This window comes from Podarcis liolepis (genome assembly GCF_965112155.1).
Source record: "Podarcis liolepis genome assembly, chromosome: 1".
Classification (NCBI taxonomy): domain Eukaryota; kingdom Metazoa; phylum Chordata; class Lepidosauria; order Squamata; family Lacertidae; genus Podarcis; species Podarcis liolepis.
In genome coordinates, this window is record NC_139554.1 from 68,846,658 (window position 1) to 68,870,784 (window position 24,127).

Below are 24,127 nucleotides of genomic sequence, written 5' to 3' on the forward strand. Positions count from 1 at the left end.
TCCCAAGTTCCAGTGCTCTAACCACTAAACCACACTGGTTCCCCATTATGAAATATACCATTGTGAAAAATTCTGCAGTGAATTACCTCTGAAGCACTCCTTTTGTGTAGTCATTACATTTTCCCCTGCAAATAATTTCACTGGAAACAATTGGGATTTTTTCTGCTGAATGCATTTTTTTTTTTTTTAAGAAAATGATTTAAAGTTCTTAAAAAAAGGCGTGGAACCAATGGGAATATTCCCAGCCATAATGAATGCATGAGAACATATTGCAAGCTCTGTCGTAATAAATAAAAAGTGACTACTGCATGTTACAGACAGTTTAAAGGTAAAGGTAACCCTGCCCGTACGGGGCAGTCGTGTCCGACTCTAGGGTTGTGCGCTCATCTCACTTAAGAGGCCGGGAGCCAGCACTGTCCGAGGACACTTCCGGGTCATGTGGCCAGCGTGACGAAGCTGCTCTGGCGAGCCGGCACCAGTGCAGCACACAGAAACGCCGTTTACTTTCCCGCTATAAAGCGGTACCTATTTATCTACTTGCACTTAGGGGTGCTTTCGAACTGCTAGGTGGGCAGCAGCTGGGACCGAAAGATGGGAGCTCACCCCGCTGTAGGGATTCGAACCGCCGACCATACAATCGGCAAGTCCTAGGCACTGAAGTTTTACCCACAGCGCCACCCGCGTCCCCTACAGACAGTTTAGAATCTTTTAAAATTGCAATGGCAATATTATAACATGGTTTTACATACTCCTACAAATCTTTCTGTATGACATTTATGGGAGTTTGTTAATGCAGAGAAGAAATGGGCTAATATTGCTTTTAAAATAAAACAGTTGGGTTTTCATAACTGGCATGACTAGTGCCATAAATTTTACAATTTATAAAAACGAATAATGAACTATTGGGGAATCATGTTTATTTATTTACAGTGTTTCTATGCTCCCTTGCAATCAGTTTGTTTTGTTGATTTGCTGTGTACACTTCTGAATGTTGACTATAATGCACACAAAAACTAACAGATTTTGACAAAACATTCCTGTAAAAATATAGCATGCATTTAAAACATGAACTGCATATTGAACCGACCCACACCCTGCAATCATCATCTTAGGTCCGAAGGGTGGCAACACAAGAGTGGACCTTTTCTGTGGTGACTCCCTGCTTGTGGAATACTTTCCCCAGGAAGGTTCCTATATTAAAGTGCCAAGCAAATACATTCCTCTCCCCCTAGGCCTTCGGCTAACTAAACAATTTATGGCCTTTTAACCAAAAGGGGGAGAAATTTTCATATTTTTTTTGTTACTGTGTTATGTATTTTTGTGTTTTTATATTCTAAACAGCCCTGTGATCCTCAGGTGAAAGGCAGTATAGAAATTTAATGAATAATAATAATAATATTGCTTAGCATATTACATGTGCTATATAAATTGACAGTTGTCAATATTATTTTAAAGAACTATACTACCAGATTAGAAATGGTTCATCAAATATGATATCCTACTTCTGGAGTCTGTTTCTGCAAAAGTGAAGTTAGAGATGTTGCATGATGTGTGCAATATGATGGGACAAACTTGTCTTTTCATTAGAGGAGTGTGGGTTTCAAATTCATGACTGGGCAATAAACCAACATATATGAATCCTGGGAAATGCGGGTGCATGCAGAAGGTGTTTCAGTGGACAACAATAAAAAGTACCATATAATGTAGCATGCAAGTCCTTTCTTGGATTGAAGAGTGCCGTGTCAAACTCAAAGTCTGGTTCATGAATGTCCAAAATGGACGACTCGGACTGACCAAGCCATTATTTGTGTAGACTAGTGGGGCTGAGCCAGTCTTCCGCCAGCTGCAGCTTCTGGTTTGGGGTCCTTGGCAGCAGGACTGTTTCTCAGAGTCTTCATTATACTAAACTTTATTTTGGTTCATGAAAAGAGTTACTTTACTCTCCAGAAAATAGTTAATTTTTTTCAACTAAAACATTTTCCCCCCTTTAAGTTGGTAGCATTTGAAGTAGAGAGAATTAAATCGGAGGAAAGCAATTCATCAAAAATGTTAAAGCATGTCAGAGAACTTGCAGACCAGCTCTTCAAAAATGTAAGTACAAAGCATTCACATATTATAATGTCACTGAATAATGTTTCACTTCAAATTATTGAAGCTGTGGAAATTTAAATAGGAATCATTGAAGCAGTGGGAATTTAAATAGAATTAGCCTTGAATGTATGTTGAAGCTATACATATAGTTACTTAGTTGTATAACTTAACTGCAATGATTGTTGCATTTGGAGACCCATTTACACTGAATCTAACTCAAGGTATCTTTTCTTAATATTAGTTGAAATATGCCACTTACTTTTAAGTTGTGTCAGATATGCAACAACCAAAACCATGCCCAGAAATGGGAGCCATATAGATAAAGTAAGATTAAAACTAGTCCCCTTACTTGTGTGTCTGTGGCTTCTGCTTTCTTGCTTGGAACAATAGTTTCTGCTTGACTTTACTAACCAGAGCCAATACTGTTTTTGAGCAACCCTAGGACTACAGTGGTACCCCGCAAGACGAACGCCTCGCAAGACGGAAAACCCGCTAGACGAAAGGGTTTTCCGTTTTGGAGGCGCTTCGCAAAACGAATTTCCCTATGGGCTTGCTTCGCAAGACGAAAGCCCATAGGGAAATCTCCGGGGACCTCTTTTAAATGCTAGCGGTGGGGAGCAAAGCCTTTTCCCCCCCTCCGGCCTTCAGAAGAGGTCCTGGAAGGCTGGCGGGGGCCGAAAGGCTTTGCTCCCCAGCGCCAGCATTTTAAAAGCAGTCCGGGATAGCAGGGAAGCGCTTCCTGCTATCCCGGACGGCTTTTGAAGGCAGGAGAGGTCCGCGAAGCCTGGGCGCGCTGCGCGCAGGCTTCGGCATGCCGGCAAGTCTCCGCCAGCAGCGGCAGCGATGCCGCTGCTGGCGGAGACATCCGCGAAGCCTGGGCGCGTTGCGCGCAGGCTTCGGCATGCCGGCAAGTCTCCGCCAGCAGCGGCAGCGCTGCCGCTGCTGGCGGAAAGGTCCGGGAAGCCTGGGCCGGACAGCTTTTGAAGGCAGGCGGGGGGAGCAAAGACTTTCGCCCCCGCCAGCCTTCAGAAGAGGTCCAGGACCTCTTCTGAAGGCTGGCGGGGGGCAAAAGTCTTTGTCCCCCCTGCCTGCCTTCCCAGGGGCTTTTAAATCGCCCCGGCAGCGGAGAAGTCCTCCGCTGTCTGGGGCGATTTTAAAATGCCGCCCGCCAGCATTTTAAGATCGCCCCGGACAGCGGAGAAGCCCTCCGCTGTCCCGGGGTTTTTTAAAATGCTGGGGGTGGGAAGAAAAGCCCTTGTCCACCCCCCCCCCCAGCCTTCAGAAGAGGTCGGGGGACAGACTGTCCCCGGACCTGGTCTGAAGTCGGTTTCCCTAGGAACGCATTAATTGATTTTCAATGCATTCCTATGGGAAACCGTGCATCGCAAGACGAAAAACTCGCAAGAAGAAAAAACTTGCGGAACGAATTAATTTCGTCTTGCGAGGCACCACTGTACTTCAATACTGAAAGTATTACAGCTATTGTTGTTCTGTGTGTCAACGGAGCAGATGTATTGTGATCTGTGGGATATCATTATTGTTACATTTATGTTTTTGGAGACTTTCCAGCCCAGGTGTGTGTATGTGGATGAGACAAAGGCTCATCATTATTTTTGTCAAGCTCTGGGTTCCCAACAATGGAAAATGGGAATAAACCTTCATTAACACCATCTTTTCTACCATACCCCTGAATTGCTGATAGCTAGAATTGTGCCATTTGTGATTAAAATCTGAGCAAGGGAGAAGACGTCTGGGCACAGCCTCAGAAAGGCCTTCACATGTCCCTATGAGTTTAATTATTGTACTGTTTTGGGGAAAGTGTTGCTTTAGTGTGAGACTGAATGACTTCTTTACAGAATCACTTATGATGAGATTACTCATGTAAACAAAATTAAAACAGAAGCAGTGTGTTAAATTAAGGCCAAAATCAAATGATGGAAAAGGACAAGTGAGATGAGTGGCTGTATAAACAATATTGTAGAGATAGTGTGTGTCAAAGATTTGTTGCAAGCACACATGGAAAAGTGAAAAAGGAGGTGAGGTTAAAATCCCCTGTGAGACCTTTTCTGTGTAAATAAGCTTGAAATGAGGCTTATAAATTAAATAAACACTGTCTGAAAGAACAGTTAAGTGTTATTGTATGCCCAGCTGATGTGATGTTCTGGGTTCAATGTATTGTGATTGTATTTTAGCACTAAAATTTTAAATCAACACTGTTATAAAAATAGTTTGTGTGAATTTATGTTATTGTGAACCACATAAAAGTTGTAGGGAGTGAGAACAGAAATGTTTTGCTATAGCATAAAGACTATAGGACTACCCACAGTTCATATACTGCAGCATAAAAACACAATGTACATACTTTTACATTGTATAATTTTTGCTTTGTGAACTAGTATTAATCATTTTGGAAAATTGCATGTGCTGTATAGAAGAGGATTGGATTGCACATCTATTCAGTTTCAGAATTATACAAGCTTAGCCTTGTCTTACAACTTTGTTTTTAAAGGTTAATCTTATAAAAATGAACATTGGAAAATTACAGTTACATGAATTTGTGATGGAGCATTAGTCATTTTTAAATTCTACACAAAGACAGTGCATAAAGTTTTATTACTTTCCAATAAGTTACAAACTTGGTGTTTTTGAAACACAAAAGAATACTTTGGGCTCAATCCAAAGTGAAGCACATTCAAATTGAGCACTTTTATTTATTTTATGTGTTATGCACATGCTTAAATCAAACATGCTTAAGTTTTTACTAGTGAAGGCTTGATACTCCTCTTAGGGTTACACAATCACTTCCACCCTTTTGCTAAGTGAAATAATATGTCAAATAAGTCTTTTATTGGTTTAGATACCAAGATGATACCCTGTATTGTTATAAAATATTGATAGAAAGTACTGAATACCTTAATTCAAGTAGTATTTATTTTAATTCAGGAGAATCCAAATCCTCACATGGCATTCCAGAAAGTTCCACGACCTACGGAAGGATCTCACCTGCGAGTTCATGTACTTCCTTTCCCCAAGATTAATGAGAATCATGTTCAGGATCTAATCCAGGAAAGTTTGGTTAAGAACCAAAGTGCACCACCTGCTTCTCGTGTGGAAAGGAAATGTGTTGTTCCTGCTGGCCCACCTGTTGGTAAGAGAAGCCACCCTATGTTTAATTCTGCTGTAACAATTTCTCCTGACAGGATAAATGTGGATATTTTCATACGTTTTCCCACATTGATTCACAGTGATGTGGGTTTCACAGTTAAGAAGGGAGTAGCACTTTAGCCATTGAAATAAACCACTGACTTGTTTAATGATAAGAATAAAGTTGTCATTAACAGTAGTCCTATCTTTAGGTATCTATTAGTTCTTATGGTTGTGGAATATATTTTGATGTGATGGGAAGTAGCAGTTTTAAGAAATTAGATAAGTGTACTCTGTGGTATCAAAATAAATATTTCTGTGTTCATATTAGTTTGTTGAATAGATCTGTGTCCTACCCTCCTCTGAGGTGCTTAGATCCTCCCACCCAACATACAAGAGTTGACAGTTATTCTATTAAACCACAGAAGTATTCACTACATAGCCTATCGTGTGTGCAGGGTTCTGCATTGCTAATGCATTCCCCACTGCCATAATAGCTATACCAGTTAGCCAGCCATCTTTTCTATTTGGCCTTACCATCATCAGTGCATTAACTAACTTGAGTCATTATTACATATTGAACTGTTTTCAGCAGTTGAGGACTGCCTTCTTGACAATTTGGGTAATACGGTGGTTGAAATAAGGGTGCCTACTTTGGCATGGGCCCTGAGCTATTCATTTGGGGCCATGTGTCATGCTGGATTTCTAACGGTAAGACACAGTTTTCTCTGCTAGGGGAATCCCCAGGGTGCCATTGTTTTTAAAAAGCCAATGGCATTTCTCATTATTTGCCCTGGCTTGGCCCCCAACTCCCTTTTAATTCTCCACTGCTGGAATCCCAGGTATCTTACTTCCGTAAAGTAGTATAACCCATAATTCACAAGGGTTTTGCAGGGGAAATTGATCATCAAAGTGCCAGATTTCTGCTTGTTCTTGCTCCTGAATATACCCTGCCAAATTCATATGGATTTTAAATTCTGACATGCTTGCACAATTTTCCTCTTTGGGGGGAAAATGTCAGTCAAGTCTGCCCACGTATCAATATGATAGACATGACTGTGCATTAATAGGGTTGTGTTCTCCTGCGCATTTAATGAGGACAAATGTAGCAAAATAAAACAAAGATACCCTAGGAGTTATTCTAGGAATGTTTCTAATGCAATAGCTCTTTAGTGATGGTTTTTACAAGAAATTGTTTCACATATGTTTCTACTTCTTTCTTTGTTAGTTTCCATAGTAGAAAAGTCAAGTACGGTTTTCAACAGTGCACAAAGGCTGGAAGTTGTTAGAAACTGCATCTCTTTTATATTTGAAAATAAAATTTTGGAGACTGAAAAGGTAATAAAAAATTCTCCTAAACTATTTGACGAGTACTTCCAAGTTAAACTCATACATGTTAAGTGATTGACCTCTTTACTACTCCTGCCAGATTGTAGTCCTTTTTCATTTATTCATTGTCCTCTTCATCAAGTATCAGACTGAAAGTACTGAGGTACAAGTTAGGGTGGAGGCAGTGCATGTGAATATGTGGATTCCTTTTTACTCTAAATTAAAATTGGAATCTTACCTCACCCTCTTGTTTGCCCCTTCTCTGTTACATTTCTGTACATGGAACCCCTCCCCCGCAAATCTTCCCTGTTTTTCTTTACCTTATACATAGAGAGGTCACTCCTCCACCCACGTAATTTTTCTCCTTTTCCACCCAGTGAACAATTAGGTCCAAACAGTATTTCCTGTTTCTCTTCTCCCTGTTCCAGCCCTTCATACCCTCAAAGTCTGTCTCCAACTTCAGGTTGGTTGGTTCCCTTACTTCAAAGCTGGAGACAGACTTTGAAGGTATGAAGGGTTGGAACAGGGAGAAGAGAAACAGGAAATACTGTTGTGCAAATAGATTTTTGTTGTGGAAGCAGGCAGGCATCTTTGGATATTGCCCTTATTTTATTAATACAAATAAATCAATGCCCTAAAGAACTAAGGGCTGGATCAATTAACCCACTCTACTAGTGGAAGCCAGCACAAGGGCTCCTACTGGCACTATTTTCACTTGCCTTCCCCCTGCATACACACCCAAATCTACTCTAGAGGGTCAGGAGAAACTCTAGAAAGAGTGCATAAGGGAAAGAGACGGGAAATCATTCCATTGGGCAAGCAGAAATGGTTCTGGTGAAGAACCATCTCCCTAGCACAATGTTGAATTCCACCCTCAGTCATATGACCACTTATACAACATCTTTAAAGTCTGTGGAAAGAGCAGTGCTTTTCACACATTCATTAAAACCTACAAGACTGAGCACTGCCATGTCTCAGTATGTTGCATACTCCTTAACTTTTGAGACCACAACCAAGAAGTTACTTCTCTAAGCCCCCACATTTCATTCAGTTTTATAATTTAGCATGAAAATGTTGTTCGGTTAGGAAATAGGAATACAGTGGTACCTTGGTTCTAGAACGTAATCCATTCTGGAAGTCCGTTCGACTTCCAAAACATTCAAAAACCAAGGTGCGGCTTCCGATTGGCTGCAGGAGCTTCCTTCACTCAAGCAGAAGCTGCATCAGACGTTCAGCTTCCGAAAAACATTCAAAAACTGGAACACTTACTTCCAGGTTTTGGTGTCCGGGAGCCGATTTGTTCATCAACTAAGCCATTTGAGAACCAAGGTTCAACTGTATATGAAAATCTGGGAGAGTTTAAACCTATCACTAGCTTAAATGTTGATCGTTTAGAGACTTTGTTGATTTGGTTTACTTTATTTACAAATAACCCAAGTATTAGTAAAGAACTCAATTAAACTAATGTTTTGTGGAATTGGAATACATTTTTCTCTATATAGACTCTGCCTGCTGCACTGAGAGCCCTAAAAGGAAAAGCAGCACGACAATGTTTGACACAGGAACTAAGCCTACATGTTCAGCAAAATCGAGCTATACTGGATCATCAGCAGTTCGATTACATTGTACGGATGATGAACTGTACTTTGCAGGTACTTAAAATTGCTTTTAGCTTCAACTTGTAATTTACTGAATACAAATGTTCATGTGTGTGAGGTACTAGATTGCATTGTTTATTTTGCTGTATTTCCAATTAGCTGATTATAACTGCCATTTATAATTAGCATGGGTGATATTTTAGCATTCTTCCCTCTTCCTACAACACTTTGGTCCTGGGGGTCTGAGCATCACTCTTAACCATTTATTTTTTTTTGCACTATAAATGTGAAGCATTTCCCTGGAAGACAGCTAGGGTTCCATCTTGCTTTGGTAGCATTTGTCTTACACTTCAGATTGTTGCTAACACATAGCTTTGTTTTGGTTTGTTTATTTTATAGCATCTGAATGCTTTCTACACTATACCTACTACTAGATAGTGAATGAGAAATTACAAGTGATGAATAGTGCATCAGTTTGTTTGGTTTTTTAAGTAGCTTTGGCGGGGGGGAGTTACTGCACTAAAGTCTATATTGGGGTAGGCAACCTAAGGCCCGGGGGCCGAATGTGGCCAAATCGCCTTCTCAATCCAGCCCAAATGCATCTCTGGGTTATTTGTGGGGCATGGGAATTCGTTCATATTTTTTTTCAAAATATTGTCCAGCCTACCACATGGTCTGAGGGACAGTGGACCAGCCCACGGCTGAAAAAGGTTGATGACCCCTGGTATCACTCAAGAGCAAGAGAATTTCATGGCGGAGACCAAATTTTGGGGTTATGGAAGTATACAAAAATATTTAGCAGAATTGAATCAAATTATTCACAAACTTTAATAGCTGTGTTTTTCTTTGACCCATGAGTATTTTTCTGTACAAAAGAACTTTCTTCCAGAATGCTTATGATTTTGATTTCAGGGTTATTTTCTTTTTCAAGCTTCTTCATGACAAAACCGAAGAACTCCCCTTGTGCAATTGTCTGCTACTTAATAATAATAATAATAATAAATTTTATTTATATCCCGCCCTCCCCAGCCGAAGCCGGGCTCAGGGCGGCTAACAACAATAAAACAGTATAAAAGTATAACATAAACAACACTCTAAAATCATTCATTGTAAAATTAATTAATTCAGGCCACTGGCAACCATTGGGCCAGAGCTCCGCGAAGATTGCCGAGGGAGGGAGTCAGGCTGTGCCCTGGCCAAAGGCCTGGCGGAACAACTCTGTCTTGCAGGCCCTGCGGAAAGATGTCAAGTCCCGCAGGGCCCTGGTCTCTTGTGACAGAGTGTTCCACCAGATCGGAGCCACAGCCGAAAAAGCCCTGGCTCTAGTTGAGGCCAGCCTAACTTCTCTGTGGCCTGGGACCTTCAAGATGTTTTTATTTGAAGACCGTAAGTTTCTCTGTGGGGCATACCAGGAGAGGCGGTCCCGTAGGTACGAGGGTCCTAGGCCGTACTTAAAAGCAATGTTACTTAAAAGCAATGTTATCTCATGAAGCTTTCTTGGATTTGGAATATTGGGATAACTGTTGATACTAAATATGCATTTAAAATATGGCTACTTTAAACCAAGAAGTTTGAACTAAGCCAGCTACTTTATGAATTGTAAAATATACATGGGTGTCTGAGGACATAGCCAGGAACTAGAAAAATCCACATGAAATTTTACCTGTCAAATGTTCCATATTTACTTCTCCAAGGTATCATTCTAAAAAGGCGCCTGTGTTAGATAATAAACACTAGAATTGCATTTCATAAAAAATGCCAAAAGTGACAGGATATGCATCATTATTGATGTCCTTAAAATGGTTATAGAATAGCATGTAGTATGTAGGGAAGTTGGCACTGTGAGAGCCCATGAGCAGGAGCACCACATTGTCTCCACCAATGCATCTCACAATGCATATCTCCCCACCTCTTCACCCCTCTCTCTCCCAGTAAGTAGCTGGGAGGCCAGGTATGCAGCACCATCCACCCTCACTGACTGCTCCCAACAGGATCCCAACAAAAGTCACTTGAAAATATAATTATATACAGTAACACAGTTAGTTATACATAGTACCTATATGTGTGTGTAGAATCATATATAATATTGTTTTTTACAGATTTTTAAAACTTTGCCCAGCAGATATGTTTGTCTTATTTAGGGACCACCACTTGACTTTATTATACCAGGATAATAATACAGTAAAAAGACTATGTCTAATAAACTGTGATTCACAGCCCCTTCAAAATCAATCTTTGAATGTGGAAAGTGAAAAGTGTGTTTGGGCTGTAAAAATTAATCTACCGTATCTGTATAATATGCTTTACATGGGAAAGGAATTAACAGTACATAGAGCACTGAATCAAAAACATGTAGGAGAACGTCAGCTTTGGAGTACTTGCAAAATAAAGAGAGGACCTAAACACAAATTAAACAAAATGCAAGTTAAGACAACATTCAAGTTAAACAAAATAAATCACAATGTCCAATTGTATTTTTCTCACAATATAATTGTAAGCTGCAGTCTATTCTCATTTATTCATTTTCATCTTTTGCCCACTCCGTCCCAGAAGCACCACAACAGTAAATTCAAATGAAACAAACACCAACATTAACATCAGACAAGCAAAACTACAATATTCAAAGTTCTGCCTAACCCTGTTTTTCCTTTTGCCAAACCTCCTCCTGCTCATGCTATGCTTCTTACCCAGGGGAGTCCTTTGGATTCTTCCTGCATAGTACTGTAGTTCAAAGATCATTGCCTTAATGTGCAGTTTCATTATGACTGTTTATTAATTTTCAAGATGCCTGCAGGGAGGTTGTCAATTAAAAGACCAATGCCAAAACTCTTTATAGACATTTCTGCTCTTTGGTATCTGTGAATAATAAGTAAAACATCTCTGGAAAAATAGATTTGATCCAGAGCTGCAGATCAGAGGTGAGCCCAGACTTGCATGATTTCCTTTGGTTTTTCACCAAACCCCATCATCTACTATAACAGATCATACTACAAAATGGCTACATGGGGGCTACCTACATATCCAGTAACATACCTGAGGTACTATAGATAGGAATTCTAACATCAAGCCCTAAAAACTGCACAAGAACACAAAGGACAGGAAAAAGGCAACTGATTAACAAGCCCCCTTCGCAGGTGAGGGATAAAATGGCTTCAACCTCATTTGCTCTTAATTAGGTTGTCTCATTTATATTGAACAATATTGTGCTCATTATTCATTAACTGACTACTTATTGGCTTGTCCACATGGAGATACATAACCTGGTTTTGCCATTTTAAATTGTTTATTATTATGAGTGCTGAAGGATAATGGACAGCAAAGATATTTCAGTGGTTAGATATGGTTGGGTAGCAAGTTTCATAATGAGGTTTTAATATTTCCTCTTGAATCAAACAACTGTGAATTTTCAAAGCACTTTAAGAACTTTTGCTATGAACTTTTTTAAAAAAAAAAATCATAATAATGAAAAAACTCCTGAGTAAAGAATTACACACAGGCCTACTTTACATATCATGCTAAGTCACACTATGCTAACAGCTGCTTTGCTCTTCCCTTGTCCTTTTCATTGTTAAACCAAGCCATGATTTGGCTTAGCATATCATCTGAACCTTGGCTCATGGTTTATCTCATTCCAGACAAACCCCAAGCTGTAACAAGGGTTTGTTAACCAAGTGCTTTCTTCTAAGAGGATTGATGCTGGCAGCAAACACTTAAAACACAGAGAGTAATCATTGCTGTCCTAGCCTGTTTTAACGTAGATGTTCCGAGGAGAAAAGGACAAAGTATTGCAGGCTTACTGGCAATTGCCTGCCCATGATTGATACTGCTCACTTGTTTCAGCTGATGTTCACAGAATCTCATAACTATCATAGAAGGACAATCAAAGACATGGTGCATTTAAAATCAGAATGCAGCTTGCAGTTTGAGTTCAGAATTTTATGAGCTAGCAAAAACTCATAGCCAAGGACTGGTGAACAAATGTATTAGAGTCATTTAAGCCTACTTCTCACAAAAGTGCAGATTAGGTGGCAAAACTGTGTCTGGCCTACACAACATCAGGATGCATATTGGGACTTACACAATTGTTATCTTCCTTTGTATGAGAACACCCCCTTGCATAAAAACTAGCATGCCTTCCGGTCCATTCCCTGGTTCTGTTTGTGCAGAGATATGGAGGGTCTTTCAACCATGTGAATTCCTATCTGCAGTCTGAAGTAATATACTCTAGAAACATGTTACCAGCCTTATCTGGTCTTTACCAGAATGAGCTCTTATCTCCCGGACATGGGCAAGGGTAGCCTTTAGATGTGGGTCGAAGGACCATATACTCCTAAAGCAAGCTGCCCAGTACTCAGTTCATCATAATTGGTGATTGTCCCCAGTCTTTAGAACTGTTATCTCCCCTGGGACCTGCCAGTTTCCCTCCAGCAGAGAGCAAACACCTTTTTCTTTGGAAATATAGTATGTTATAGTTACTTACCATCTGCTTCTTTTTGTATGATTAGTTGGGTGCTGCTGTTTATTCTCTTAGGTATTTTTTTCTGCCTTTTCCCATTTTTATTTGGTCATTTCTGTAAATATGATAGGAGATTCTTTGATTTTAAATACTTTTTTTAACCATCCTAAGTATATTTCGATAGAAAGGCAGGATTAAAATACTTTTAATAAAAACAAAATGGAAGAAGGCTTTGTCTAGAAGGATTCAATCTGAGAGCTAACAGTCACTTTGGTTTCTTAGGAGAATAAATGAAATTTCATTTTATGCTGTTTATAAATCAAACTTCTCAAATGGTCATGCATTCAGCAGAATAGTTCAAGCAATAAAACTGTTTTGTGGATAACTGTAGCAGAAGGACTTGTTGAATGAAAAATTTGACATACCTCATGCCTCATTTCACCTGAGATGTTTGCATATATCATATTACTATGCCTTGTCATGTGTTAGCATATTTTCATTCTTTGTGCATTAACTAGGGATTAAAGTTAATGTGATGCTAAAATTGCTCAGTTAGATTAAATCACTATTTATGGTTTTCACCAGTTTCTCCCATGTTGCCAAAAAACAAACCCCAGTTACAAAAAGAAAAGCAAATAACATATGCAGTGTGTTAAGAGCAGAATTTCTGTTGATGTTTTCTGTCTGATAACCTCCGTTGCTTGGCTGAGTGTGAGGAGGTAGACATTTATGAGAATTAAAAAAAACAACTATTAATCAAATACCCTATATTCAGAACAATTATGCATATACTGTAATAGGTCTATGTACCTTTTCTTGACAATATTTTAGGGTGGAATTCAATGTTACACTCTTCTAATTGTTAAGAACATAAGAAGAGCCTGCTGGATAAGGCCAATGGCCTATCTAACCAACCAGATGCCTGTGGAAAACTAGCATGCAGGATTTGAGCACAAGAGCTCTGCCCCCCTCCTGTGGTTTCCAGCAACTGGTATTTAGAAATATTGCTGCCACCAATTGTGGAGAGCAGAACACAGCCCTCTCCTCCATTGTTCTCTCTGTGTGAGCATTGTAGCTTGCTAGGTAGATCATTCCTCCTCTCCTCCCACCATACACTATTCTGGGGGTTCTTCTGACCGCCTCTGAGACAATTTGGGGAGCACGTAGGGGGAGAAAGAAAGCTCTATTGCATGACCAGAAGTCCTTCACAGGGCTGGTTTGATGAATCCTGCCCAAAAATTATGGCTGAAAGTTCATTGTTTTCAGTCCACATATAAGCACTAGTATTCATTAACCATTTTTCTGTCGAAATAATTTGCTGACAATGCGCTTTGTTTGAAGAACAACTGGGGCTTTGAATTTAATATACAGTGGTACCTCTGGTTAAGAACCTAATTCATTCCAGAGGTCCGTTCTTAACCTGAAACTGTTCTTAACCTGAGGTACCACTTTAGCTAATGGGCCTCCCGCTGCTGCACAATTTCTGTTCTCATCCTGAAGTAAAGTTCTTAACCTGAGGTACTACTTCCGGGTTAGCAGAGTCTGTAACCTGAAGCGTTTGTAACCCGAAGCATTTGTAACCCAAGGTACCACTGTATTCTATCCCTCTTGGTCCTCCGTTCAACCTCTTCACATACCCTTTCGTTTTATTTTATGGGATGGGAATAATTTTTTTTGGCACGTACACAATTTCTAACTTTTCATTTTAGTCTAGGCTTAACTGTACAAACACCTTAGGCTAAAACTCTGTGAACAGAGCCTGAATCATATGCCATCAAAATAAACAACTGACCCCCAAGGGCATCTAAAGTCAGTTGTACCCAATAACAGTTACATATGTTGCAGCAGCATTTTCACAGATAAATCTAAGTATCTTGCAAATATAGTAACAACATACTCTATAATTAGCAATTTAATAAATTGCTTGGTTTTCTTGAAAAGGGTCGAGGAGCACATTGGACATACCTAAAGTAGCCATTTGCATTTAAGCTAAGCAGGTGATTACATTTCTTGCTAGATTTTCTTAGTACTGCACATCTCCCTATTTTAATATGTTGTTCCTAACCACTGTTGGTCTAAAAAGTTGTATGTAACAAATACATTAGCCAAACAACAAATACTACATTTAGTTTTACTTATGTTAATTAGATTCCTTTTGGTTTAGATAATTTTATATTGTTTATTAAACTTGTGTACTACTGCTATAAACGACGTCTCCATTTGGGCCATGTCGTAATCCGCAAAATGTTCAAGAATCATTGAGAAGCTATTTCAATTATTTGTTTTCAAGCTGTGGTTTTTGCTTAGAAACCCTTGGAAGGCAATCCATTTAATTTCACATGTAATAAGACAGTTTCTGCTTCTACTGCTTTTCTATGAAATTAATACATTTAATGAATATAGCATGCAAAAATAAAGTCAAACTAAAATGAAATTTTACTATCACGGCTTGATAAAACAATATGGTTGGTGCTTTTCCAGCACCTCTAACTTTCCCATAGAGTACCAGGAGGTGTAAATTAGCTCTAGGCTTTTAAAAGCTATCTGTGTAGGGAGGGAGTAAGGACCATAGATATAGATACAGCTATCACACTAGGCAACTGCAAGAGCTCTCCAATTGAGCTTCTCACTCCAGCTGAAGCTGTAGGTGACTTGAAGAATGGGGATTGACTGGGAAGGATGTGCATGGACTGTTGCCCTTCTGCTTATCAAGTCTTCCTCCTATACCAGCCATGTCTGGGGAAATGGTGACAGTGAGAGAGCATAGTAGTTGGGTACGTAAGCGGAGACATGGATGCAGTGGTTTTTTTACCGGATGCCTTGGGCACAGTGGGAAGTGGGAAATCATATAGATTGGCAAGACACAAGAAAATGATCTGTGCCGATATTACTATTAAATAGCAATGAATTCCATATAAAGTAAAAGTGTGTGTGCTACTCGTATCACTTACACTTGAAGCAGCATGCAAATCTCAGTTTAAATGTGGAATGTTAATAAAGAATGAAATGTTTTCTTTATAAAGATTATTTTTAAATGCCGAACTTGTCTTCTCCTTCTAGATAAGCTTCAAAATGTCAATAAAGGATGAAATGTTTTCTTTATATAGAAATTTATAAAAACATAAAATTGGCTTCTGCAACCACATAGCACATTAAAACATGTCTGTCAACTGTGATGATAGTGTTGACAGGAGAAAAGTCATGGAGTTTGTATTATTCTGTAAAAAGAGCAATCTATTGTGTGTCTCCCCAGACTCTGAATCCAAGATTAAAGTGCATGTTTGATATTCATAAATTAAACTAAAATCAATGTCACCAATAAGCCCCTCAACTTTTTATTGGTTAGCTGTCATTAGTATTTCTGCCAAGTGTGCTGTTTCTCAGGGCCATGTGATGTTCGTCATGTGGGGTGGGGGAACAATATGGTGAGGGAAGCCAGGTTAAGACCATGACATGGGTGGAAGGGAACTTTAATCCTTTGAGTTTGCCATTATCCCAATCAGATTGCTACTCTGTTCCTGCCGTTTCTAATGGGAGGAAGGTCCAATTGGCACTAGCCTAATTGATTTAGCTTAATTTGATTGGCCTAATGTGCTTATTACGCGAACTGGCTAATTATATAAATTATGCTCCTGTATTACATGCAAATGCTTGTTTTTTGTGCTAAATATAATGCAATAAATACAATTTTTAATCTAAATAAATAAACAGATCAAAAGAGGAAAATATGTATTTTCTGGAGGAAGTAGTTTTTTTCTCTTTTCAACAGAATAAGCATGATTTTCAGTGGAAGTGAGGTATCATATTTTGTTTTAACTCTGCTTCAGAACACTTCTAGAGAAATGCAACTTAAATGTTTATTCCTTTGGGAAATTCTTTCTGTCTTTGAGGGAAGTACTATTTTGTATTTACTTTTTTGCACCAAAGCAAAATCTGTTATCAATGTTCTGAAATGCTCCTGTCCTGTTGGAAGGCCCCTAGAGCACAACCCCAGGGCATAATACAGAAGTTGAATAAAAACAGAATGGAATTGGAGAAATCCATTCATCTGTACTCAGAGGCAGAATTGGAGCAATTGAGCCACAATTTTGTAGGTGCAAGAAGATGGAACAAGGAGGAGAGAGAGATGACATGTCTTTTATGAAAAGTGTATGCAAGATAAATCAAACATTCCAAAGGCAGGAACCAAAGGGGGGCGAGCTATGAGTGGGGAACTGGGCAAAGGGTATATTGATGGCAGGTCAAGTTCATAAGAAAAGTTCAGACTAACAGCAATGAATGAAATATGAAATGCAATTTATTTCTGCAAGGGAGGCAAAAATTGTTGACTACAGGGCTTGCCCCAACTTCCTGTTTGCTATATGGTTCTGTTGCAAATATAGTTTCCTAGCTGGTAATCTTCTGAAGTTATATGATTCTGAGTTACATTAACTCTTCAGTTTTCTAAAACCATTTCGAATATTGTGTTCAATGTGTAAGTTTATAAATTAGTTTGTTCAACCTGAACAATGTATGCATTTTAATTATACTGTATCATATAAGATCCTTAAAACAGAAGAATAATGATGTACCAGGCTAAAAACAAGCAAATCCAACTAATATTTGAGGGGGAGGGATAAGCTTTTTAAATATATACATTTTAGGGGGGAAACATCTCTGTGGGGCAGGTCTAGGGATTAAGCTCTATAAATGAGCCATTTACAGCAAAATACAATCAGGTAGATCAGAGGTTCAGCAATTATTTATAATATAATACAGCTGTGCAAAGCTACTTATCTTCTTCATATTGCCACAATCTAAACTAGCATGGAAACTTTCTGAGGTCAGTATTACAATAGGGTTATCTGTTTGGCTGTCTGCACCATCCGGTTTTTTTAACTGTTCCAGAAAGTATTTGCCTTCCTCTGGGGTTTGGACATACATTGCCAAAGTTGTGTGGGTAATGGTTAACACAAATGAAAAACCTGATCAATAACTTCAGAGGGTGTGACTACAATTTTATCACAGCCTAAAGTGCTACTTTACTTTAATGGCTCTGGTGAGAGAAGTGTGTGCGCTCTGCTTAGTTGTCTGTTCATTACTATCCAATCCAATCCTGGTGGGGGACAGGCCATGCTCCTTCCGGGGTAGTTTGTCCACCTTTAGTCCCCACCCTGCACTCAGCTCTCACCTGTGGCTCCTAGAGGCTGTCAGCATGTGACAGCAGCCACAGCAAGGGAACAGCTTCAACCAGCCAGCTAAACTAGGTGCGGGTAGCCGATGTATCTCAAACCCTCAGTGAGTTAGGGACTTCTTGATGTGAAGACCGGCTCCAGAAGATTGAGTGGACGAGGCCAATAGTGGGTCCAAGAAGGCAATTTCTGCACATGCTGTAAAGGTAAATGAGGGGCAGAAAAGTCTCTTCAGTGCTGCTAAAGCAGCAGTTTGACTTCACTCCCACAGGTGCACTCACTTGTCTCTCAAGACAGACGGATGCCAGATAGAAAAATGCAGTGTGTTTATTCTTGCCTCTTCCTCCTGTCTTTTGCACAATTTTTTATTAGAATTATACCTGGATAAAAAAGATGCTGTTTCTTTGACATTACTTTGTTTTCTCTATAGCTTTATGTTCTTAAGTATTTTTATCATTGTGCCAATTTACATGTTTTTGCACCAGCAATGCATTCTTAAATTCATACTCTCCATAGTTCCTATGATTTTTATTTAAGAGTTAGAAATTTAGCCCTGCATAACAATCTGGGGAATTCAGAAAGCCCAGAGATGGTATTTCTAAATTGTGCTAGATGTCAAAATGATCCTCCTTTTGCAAGGGGATTTTCATGATTACCTTTTTTTTTTCTTTCTCTTGTGACAGAGCAGGGGTTTTCCCCTTTTTTTATAGGAAGCAGTTTTACTACATTGACTGAATTGTTGCAGAATCTAGTTATGGGAAGTGATTATGTACTTTTCTACAATGTCATATCCTCTAGCAAATGGAAATAACTGTAAAGTTTTAGGAAGATTTCGTGTAATTTAAGACTCATCTTTCTTGATTCACTTCCTAACACGCACATGTACACTCCAAGATTTTATGTATTTCCAAAGGGAGGTTATTGTATTGTAACATTCAGTTCACTGCTCCTCACAGCGACAAATATTTATAGAATTACTCATACTATTTTTCTTTTGCTATAGTGGTCACAATAACAGCGGTAGCTTCAGAGCAGTGGGGATTTTCATAAAGAAAATTGTGTGTCTTGCAGGGGGAGCTAAATAAATTCCTTGTGCATCCCCTGTGATCCTATGGAAGAGTCTGGTGTTACTATCCTTTTTAAATGAAAAAACAGCACTGCCAACATGGGCTGCCATACATCCGGATTTCCACCCAGGCACTGCTGCCGACTACAGTATTCCAGATATGTCTGGGAACATCCGGACGTATGGCAACCCTGCCATTGTGCCGCAATTTTTCTTTGTTTTTTCCTTACCTTCAGATTCTGGACTTTGCTAGTGGAAGCAGTATTAATAGGCTCCTCAGAGTTAAATGAAATTGCATTCTCTGTAGATGTGCCTGCAGTAAGGACTGGAGCAAAATGTGCCCCCATAGGCCAAAGGGCTGTATCCCCTGGAGCAGAGGGCTGCTTTCATTCTGACTTCTGACTTCCCTGAGCTCAACTGAGAGTGAGGTAAAAACTGAGGAGATGGGCTTGTAAGGCTGAATGCTGGAGGTGTAGCTTCAAGACAGGATCAAATGAAAAAAGAAAAATCGAAGGAATTATTCCCTATCTTGAGTTGACTATTTTAAAAAGAGTAATTTAAACAGAGAGATGCCTGTTACGTGCTAATCTGATTCTGCTTGTCCCATGGGTTATGTGGGTTTCACATTCCTGCTTTTTGTTTTAACTCGGTGTTTGCTTCAGCCTGTAAAACTTTAAAGTCATCTGGAGATTAAGCTCAATCGATGCAAGAATATGTGACTGATGGCTGAGATGATTCAGAGCAATGACCAAGCAAATTGTTCAAATTACTTGAAGCCCTGATCTTCTAATTAAGCTTTGTTTAATGTGCTTGCTACGTGCTGCTTACTGAGACTTCATTGCTAGTCATCCAGATGACACACATAGCAGATTTAATTCCCACCATTACTACTTTAATTCTCTTTGGAAACATTATTTTTTTCCTCTATATATTTTCTTAGTAAATGTATAAGAACATTAACAATTGATCAGTTTATGTTGCTGGAGGCATAAATAATCAAACTGCATATGTCATTATTTATTAGTGCTTTTTATGCTACTTTCAGATCACTATATTTGTAATGTAACTTTTGATAAGCATGCACTTTGTATATTTGGTTCTCACACCATACTAAGCCACCTCTCTCATGTTCCTTTCCTCCCTAACAGAGCCATTCCACTCATAAGGCGGGGTGAAGCAGTTCTGCCACCCAGCTTTGCTGCTGGTATCCCTGGCCTCTAGGGGCAGAGGGGGACTGGCAGCAAGCCTCTGCAAAACGCCTCCACTCCTGCTGGTTCAGCTAGAGGCGAGACTTTCCGCAACCCAGCTTTGCTGCTGGGCTTCAGGCAGCCCTTGAGGACAATAGCTTATCCCCACCACCACCACCAATTTTGGAGGCAGAAGTGGGATGTTTCACCTCAGGTGCCAAAATGCCTTGGGCCACCCCTGCCCCCTAACCTTAGCACAGTTGCCTTTCAGCTTATGAAGAGTATTGCTGCATTGTCATTTTGCATGTAGCCACTATCATAATGTTCCACTGTACCAGAGTCATTGGGAACCAGTGAAGGATAGTCAAAGCAGATGCACTCTGTTTTTCTATACCTTGCATATCAGGGTGAGAGTGAGATTCTGAAGGCATTTGCACCACGTGGTTTTGATCAACTGGAATACGATCTAAAGTAACTGAAGCCTGCAGTATATTGCAAATCATTGATTATGAAAGCCATAACCCATATGCCCCCAATCCTACTGTGTATGGTGTCATCTGTTTAGGTTTGAGGTTTTTTCTATAATCAAGCAGCATATAAATTTTATAAAATAAATAATTATATTTCATTATGTACTGTACTCCATTGTAGCATTATCATACTTGCAAAATAGCACTGCTAAGTGGGATATCTTTTTAACTGTCCTGGCTTTCCCTTGGGATTCCTGGGAACAGTAGCTGATAATTCTTAAACATTCCTAGATTCCTTTCAAAAGTACAACATAGAGAAAGAAACTATGGCAATGAAATCACTTTAGGTTTATATTGTAGGCTTGCACACTTTCAAAATATTAACCCAACAAGGAATGTATGGGAAAATAATGGATCCTGAGTATGTTGTGTTGGAAGGGAGATCAGATAAAATGGAAAAAATATATTGTTCTACTAATGTGAAGTCCAATTGAGCAGGTTAATGAGTTTCATATGTCTAACTATCATATAAGTTAATGAAAGCTTGCAGGTGCCGTCTACCATACTGATATGGAAATAAATTCATTTGAAATGTGTGACTTGTAGACAATTAAAGGTCAGGTGTTGTGTTCTATACAGTACCTTTCATATAGGCACATTAGTTTAATAAAAAAAACCACTTAAGATCTGCTTAGTTTTCCTCCTAACAGCACAGAATGCTATGTTTAGGCCTTCTACAACAGACATTTTTCAACTGCCTATCACTCTTATTTTCATTTTCCTAAATTTTCATTTCATCTGGAATGAAAGTTTCAGAGTCCTGTTAGCTGCTTCTGCAGACATCAACTTCCTTAAAAAAGAAAGAATCCAGTTCTTGAACAAGACCTGGATGAGGGAGAAATATCCTACCATTTCAGGTAAAAGGGAAATATCACACCACTTAAGGAGAATTTAAGATGTGTCCGTAGTGTTAGTGATGAGCCCCCTGTGGAAGCACACTTGCTGCATATCATTCATATACCATCTTCTTGCTCTATTCCTAATCTTGGGGAAAATGTGTTTTTTCCTGTCCACCATCTTCTAAGGTAGTCCGTTCCATTGTCAGGACAGCTCTCACCATCAGAAAGTTCTTCCTAATGCGTATTCGGAATCCCATTTGTTGTAATTTGAATCCATTGATTTGGTTCCTATCCTCTGGAGCAGCAGTAATGCTCAGCGTTTATTGATATTTTTTGTCTTCCTAGTTTGTCATGTGTTATAAAGCATCCCACTGCTTAATTTAAAAACTATTTGTAGAATAGTTCTACAAATTCTGTTGTGGGCCAGTATATCACAGATGTTGTAGTTTAAGGTTTGGACAGAGTTGCAGCGAATGAAGTCCTGCTGTGAAATAAAAGTCAAAAGGCATCTTGGCATCCCAACCATTTCCTTGGGAGAAGATTACAGCCCGAGTATGCTGAACTTTATTGCTATGGGCCTCATGACAGTTTTCAGAAACATGCATGGCATTTTTGCTAAAGAAACTCAGATGTGCAGAAACATAGGGGCTGTCATTCTTGTATTTTATCATTGTCTTAAGGGGGGGAAGTGAAGAACATGAGCCCTTAGGTTTAATAGTTTTTTGTTACAATAAGTGACAATACTGATGTGAAATGTAGGAAATCACTCTTCTGTGACGGTTCAGCTTTTTTTTTTCTATTGTAAGAGAAGAATGAAGGAACAATGAATCTTACTCGTATCAGTGTCATCACTGATTTTGACCGCTGTTAGTTTTAAAGTACTGTAGAGCTGCTCAAGACAGATGTTTTGTATTGCCGAAACTTAACAATACTATTGAGGGTAAATCTAGGTAAAATTTGTTTTGGGTTGCAGTAGAACTAATTGTCTCCAAGTCTGACTAGTGAAAAATTGCATTCAACCCTCATCCCCCCCCCCTTTTCCATCTTGAATTCACTCAAACCCATGAATGCCTGGCTCCTGCTGAACCATTTTTGTGCTGGGGAATTCACCAGAAACAGGATAATCTATGGACTAGTCAGCCTTTAATAACACCACTGTACGTTCCAAGCTTAATAACGAATCCGATAAACATGAATAAATCAGACCTAGCTTTTTGGTTTGGCTTGTCAAGTTTGGGGGAGATCGTTTGAAGGAGCAACTAGTATGATTTTATGGTAGTGTGACAGCTGGACATGCAGCTGTAGCACAGTATATCCCTTCATGCACCTTTTATAATCATTTTCAGAATAGAACCTGGTTTTTGGTTGACTGGGGGAAACCCTGACAAATTAGTAGGAAAGACATCAGATAATGTTTTAATGGGAAAAATAATGATTCACTTTAGTAAATGTAGAACAACTATACACACAGGTGCTGCTTATGGAGCAAAAAATCAAGTTCCTAAGAAATTGTTTGTTCTCTTGTTATGAGAACACTCACCTGACAATTTTCATTATTTCCTGTGGTACCATTTCTAATTCCCTCTGCTGCCATGGTTTTTTCCTAAAATGGCTACAGCTAAAGAGAAACAAAGGAGCAACTAATCTGTCTCATCTCTCCTGCTCTCTGATTTGTCCAATCTCTCTGCCCACCCCCTCCATGGTTTGTACTCAGAAATAATAATAATAATAATAATTATTATTATTATTATTATTATTATTATTATTATTATTATTATTATTAATACCCGCCCATCTGGCTGGGTTTCCCCAGCTGCTCTGGGCAGCTCCTAGCACAATAGTCAAAACTTGATAAAACATAAAACATTAAAAACTTCCCTAAACAGGACTGCCTTCAGATGCCTTAACAGGACAAATTTTAAGAGGCAACAGTGCAGCATAACCAGGTGGCAGTCACTCAGGCATGTAGAGGCCAACTTGATGAGCAAGAGAAAGAGGTCACAATCAGCCTTGAATAGATATATATAGTTGACTGTGCTCCCACTCACCCCACCTTCTTGGATGTCTCACTGATACCATAACTTAAGCATACTGAATATTAAACCTTTTCTAGCATAGACTTTCTTTTTCCTCTTGCTCTATTATCTTTTTTAAAATCCCTTTTATTTCCTTGTTCTCATCACTCCTGACGCCTCTTGGTCCTTTCAGGTTCCAGTATTAACTTTCCAAGTAGATTAATTGCTGCTAAGAAAATAGTAGTATAAATTATTAAGGGCAAGAATAAATATACGCATACATATTTAAACCCTAAAATGCATAAAGAACCATCTGCTTCTTTTTATTACAATTGTGAGTTGATTTTAATTTGGTTTGCAATTGCTTGATTTATACTCACTTTGGAAAAACCTGAGTTGCATTCTTGGCAGCTCAGTTAACTTTTTGAAATGTTTACGGAGATTGAAATCAAATGGTTACAATCCGAACAAATATTCTAAATTTAGCTTTCCAGTGCTCTTTACATTGTTGCTTGTGTGGTTTTTGTCATTTATTTTAATGTACTGATGTCATGTGGAAACTAAATTAAACTAAAAATGCATACAAAATCTAAATGCACTGAATGAATTGTCAGAAGCGTAAGGAAAGTACGTACAGAATCTAGAACTCTGCAGTAGTGCTAATGCAGCTCAAGAGGAAGAAAATCTCAAACATTACTGGA

At 39.1% G+C, this 24,127-nt stretch overlaps 1 protein-coding gene across 5 annotated transcripts in view; it reads left to right on the forward strand.

The window, feature by feature from the left end:
* Nucleotides 1-24,127, forward strand: part of SBF2 (SET binding factor 2) — a 230,333-nt gene that overhangs the window by 146,128 nt on the left and 60,078 nt on the right. For all 5 annotated transcript variants that reach the window (XM_083476221.1, XM_083476222.1, XM_083476223.1 and 2 more), the window contains 4 exons: nucleotides 1,993-2,091; nucleotides 5,035-5,239; nucleotides 6,464-6,573; nucleotides 8,067-8,216. In XM_083476221.1, the coding sequence (XP_083332347.1) occupies nucleotides 1,993-2,091; nucleotides 5,035-5,239; nucleotides 6,464-6,573; nucleotides 8,067-8,216 (564 nt within the window). The remainder of the gene's footprint in view (nucleotides 1-1,992; nucleotides 2,092-5,034; nucleotides 5,240-6,463; nucleotides 6,574-8,066; nucleotides 8,217-24,127) is intronic.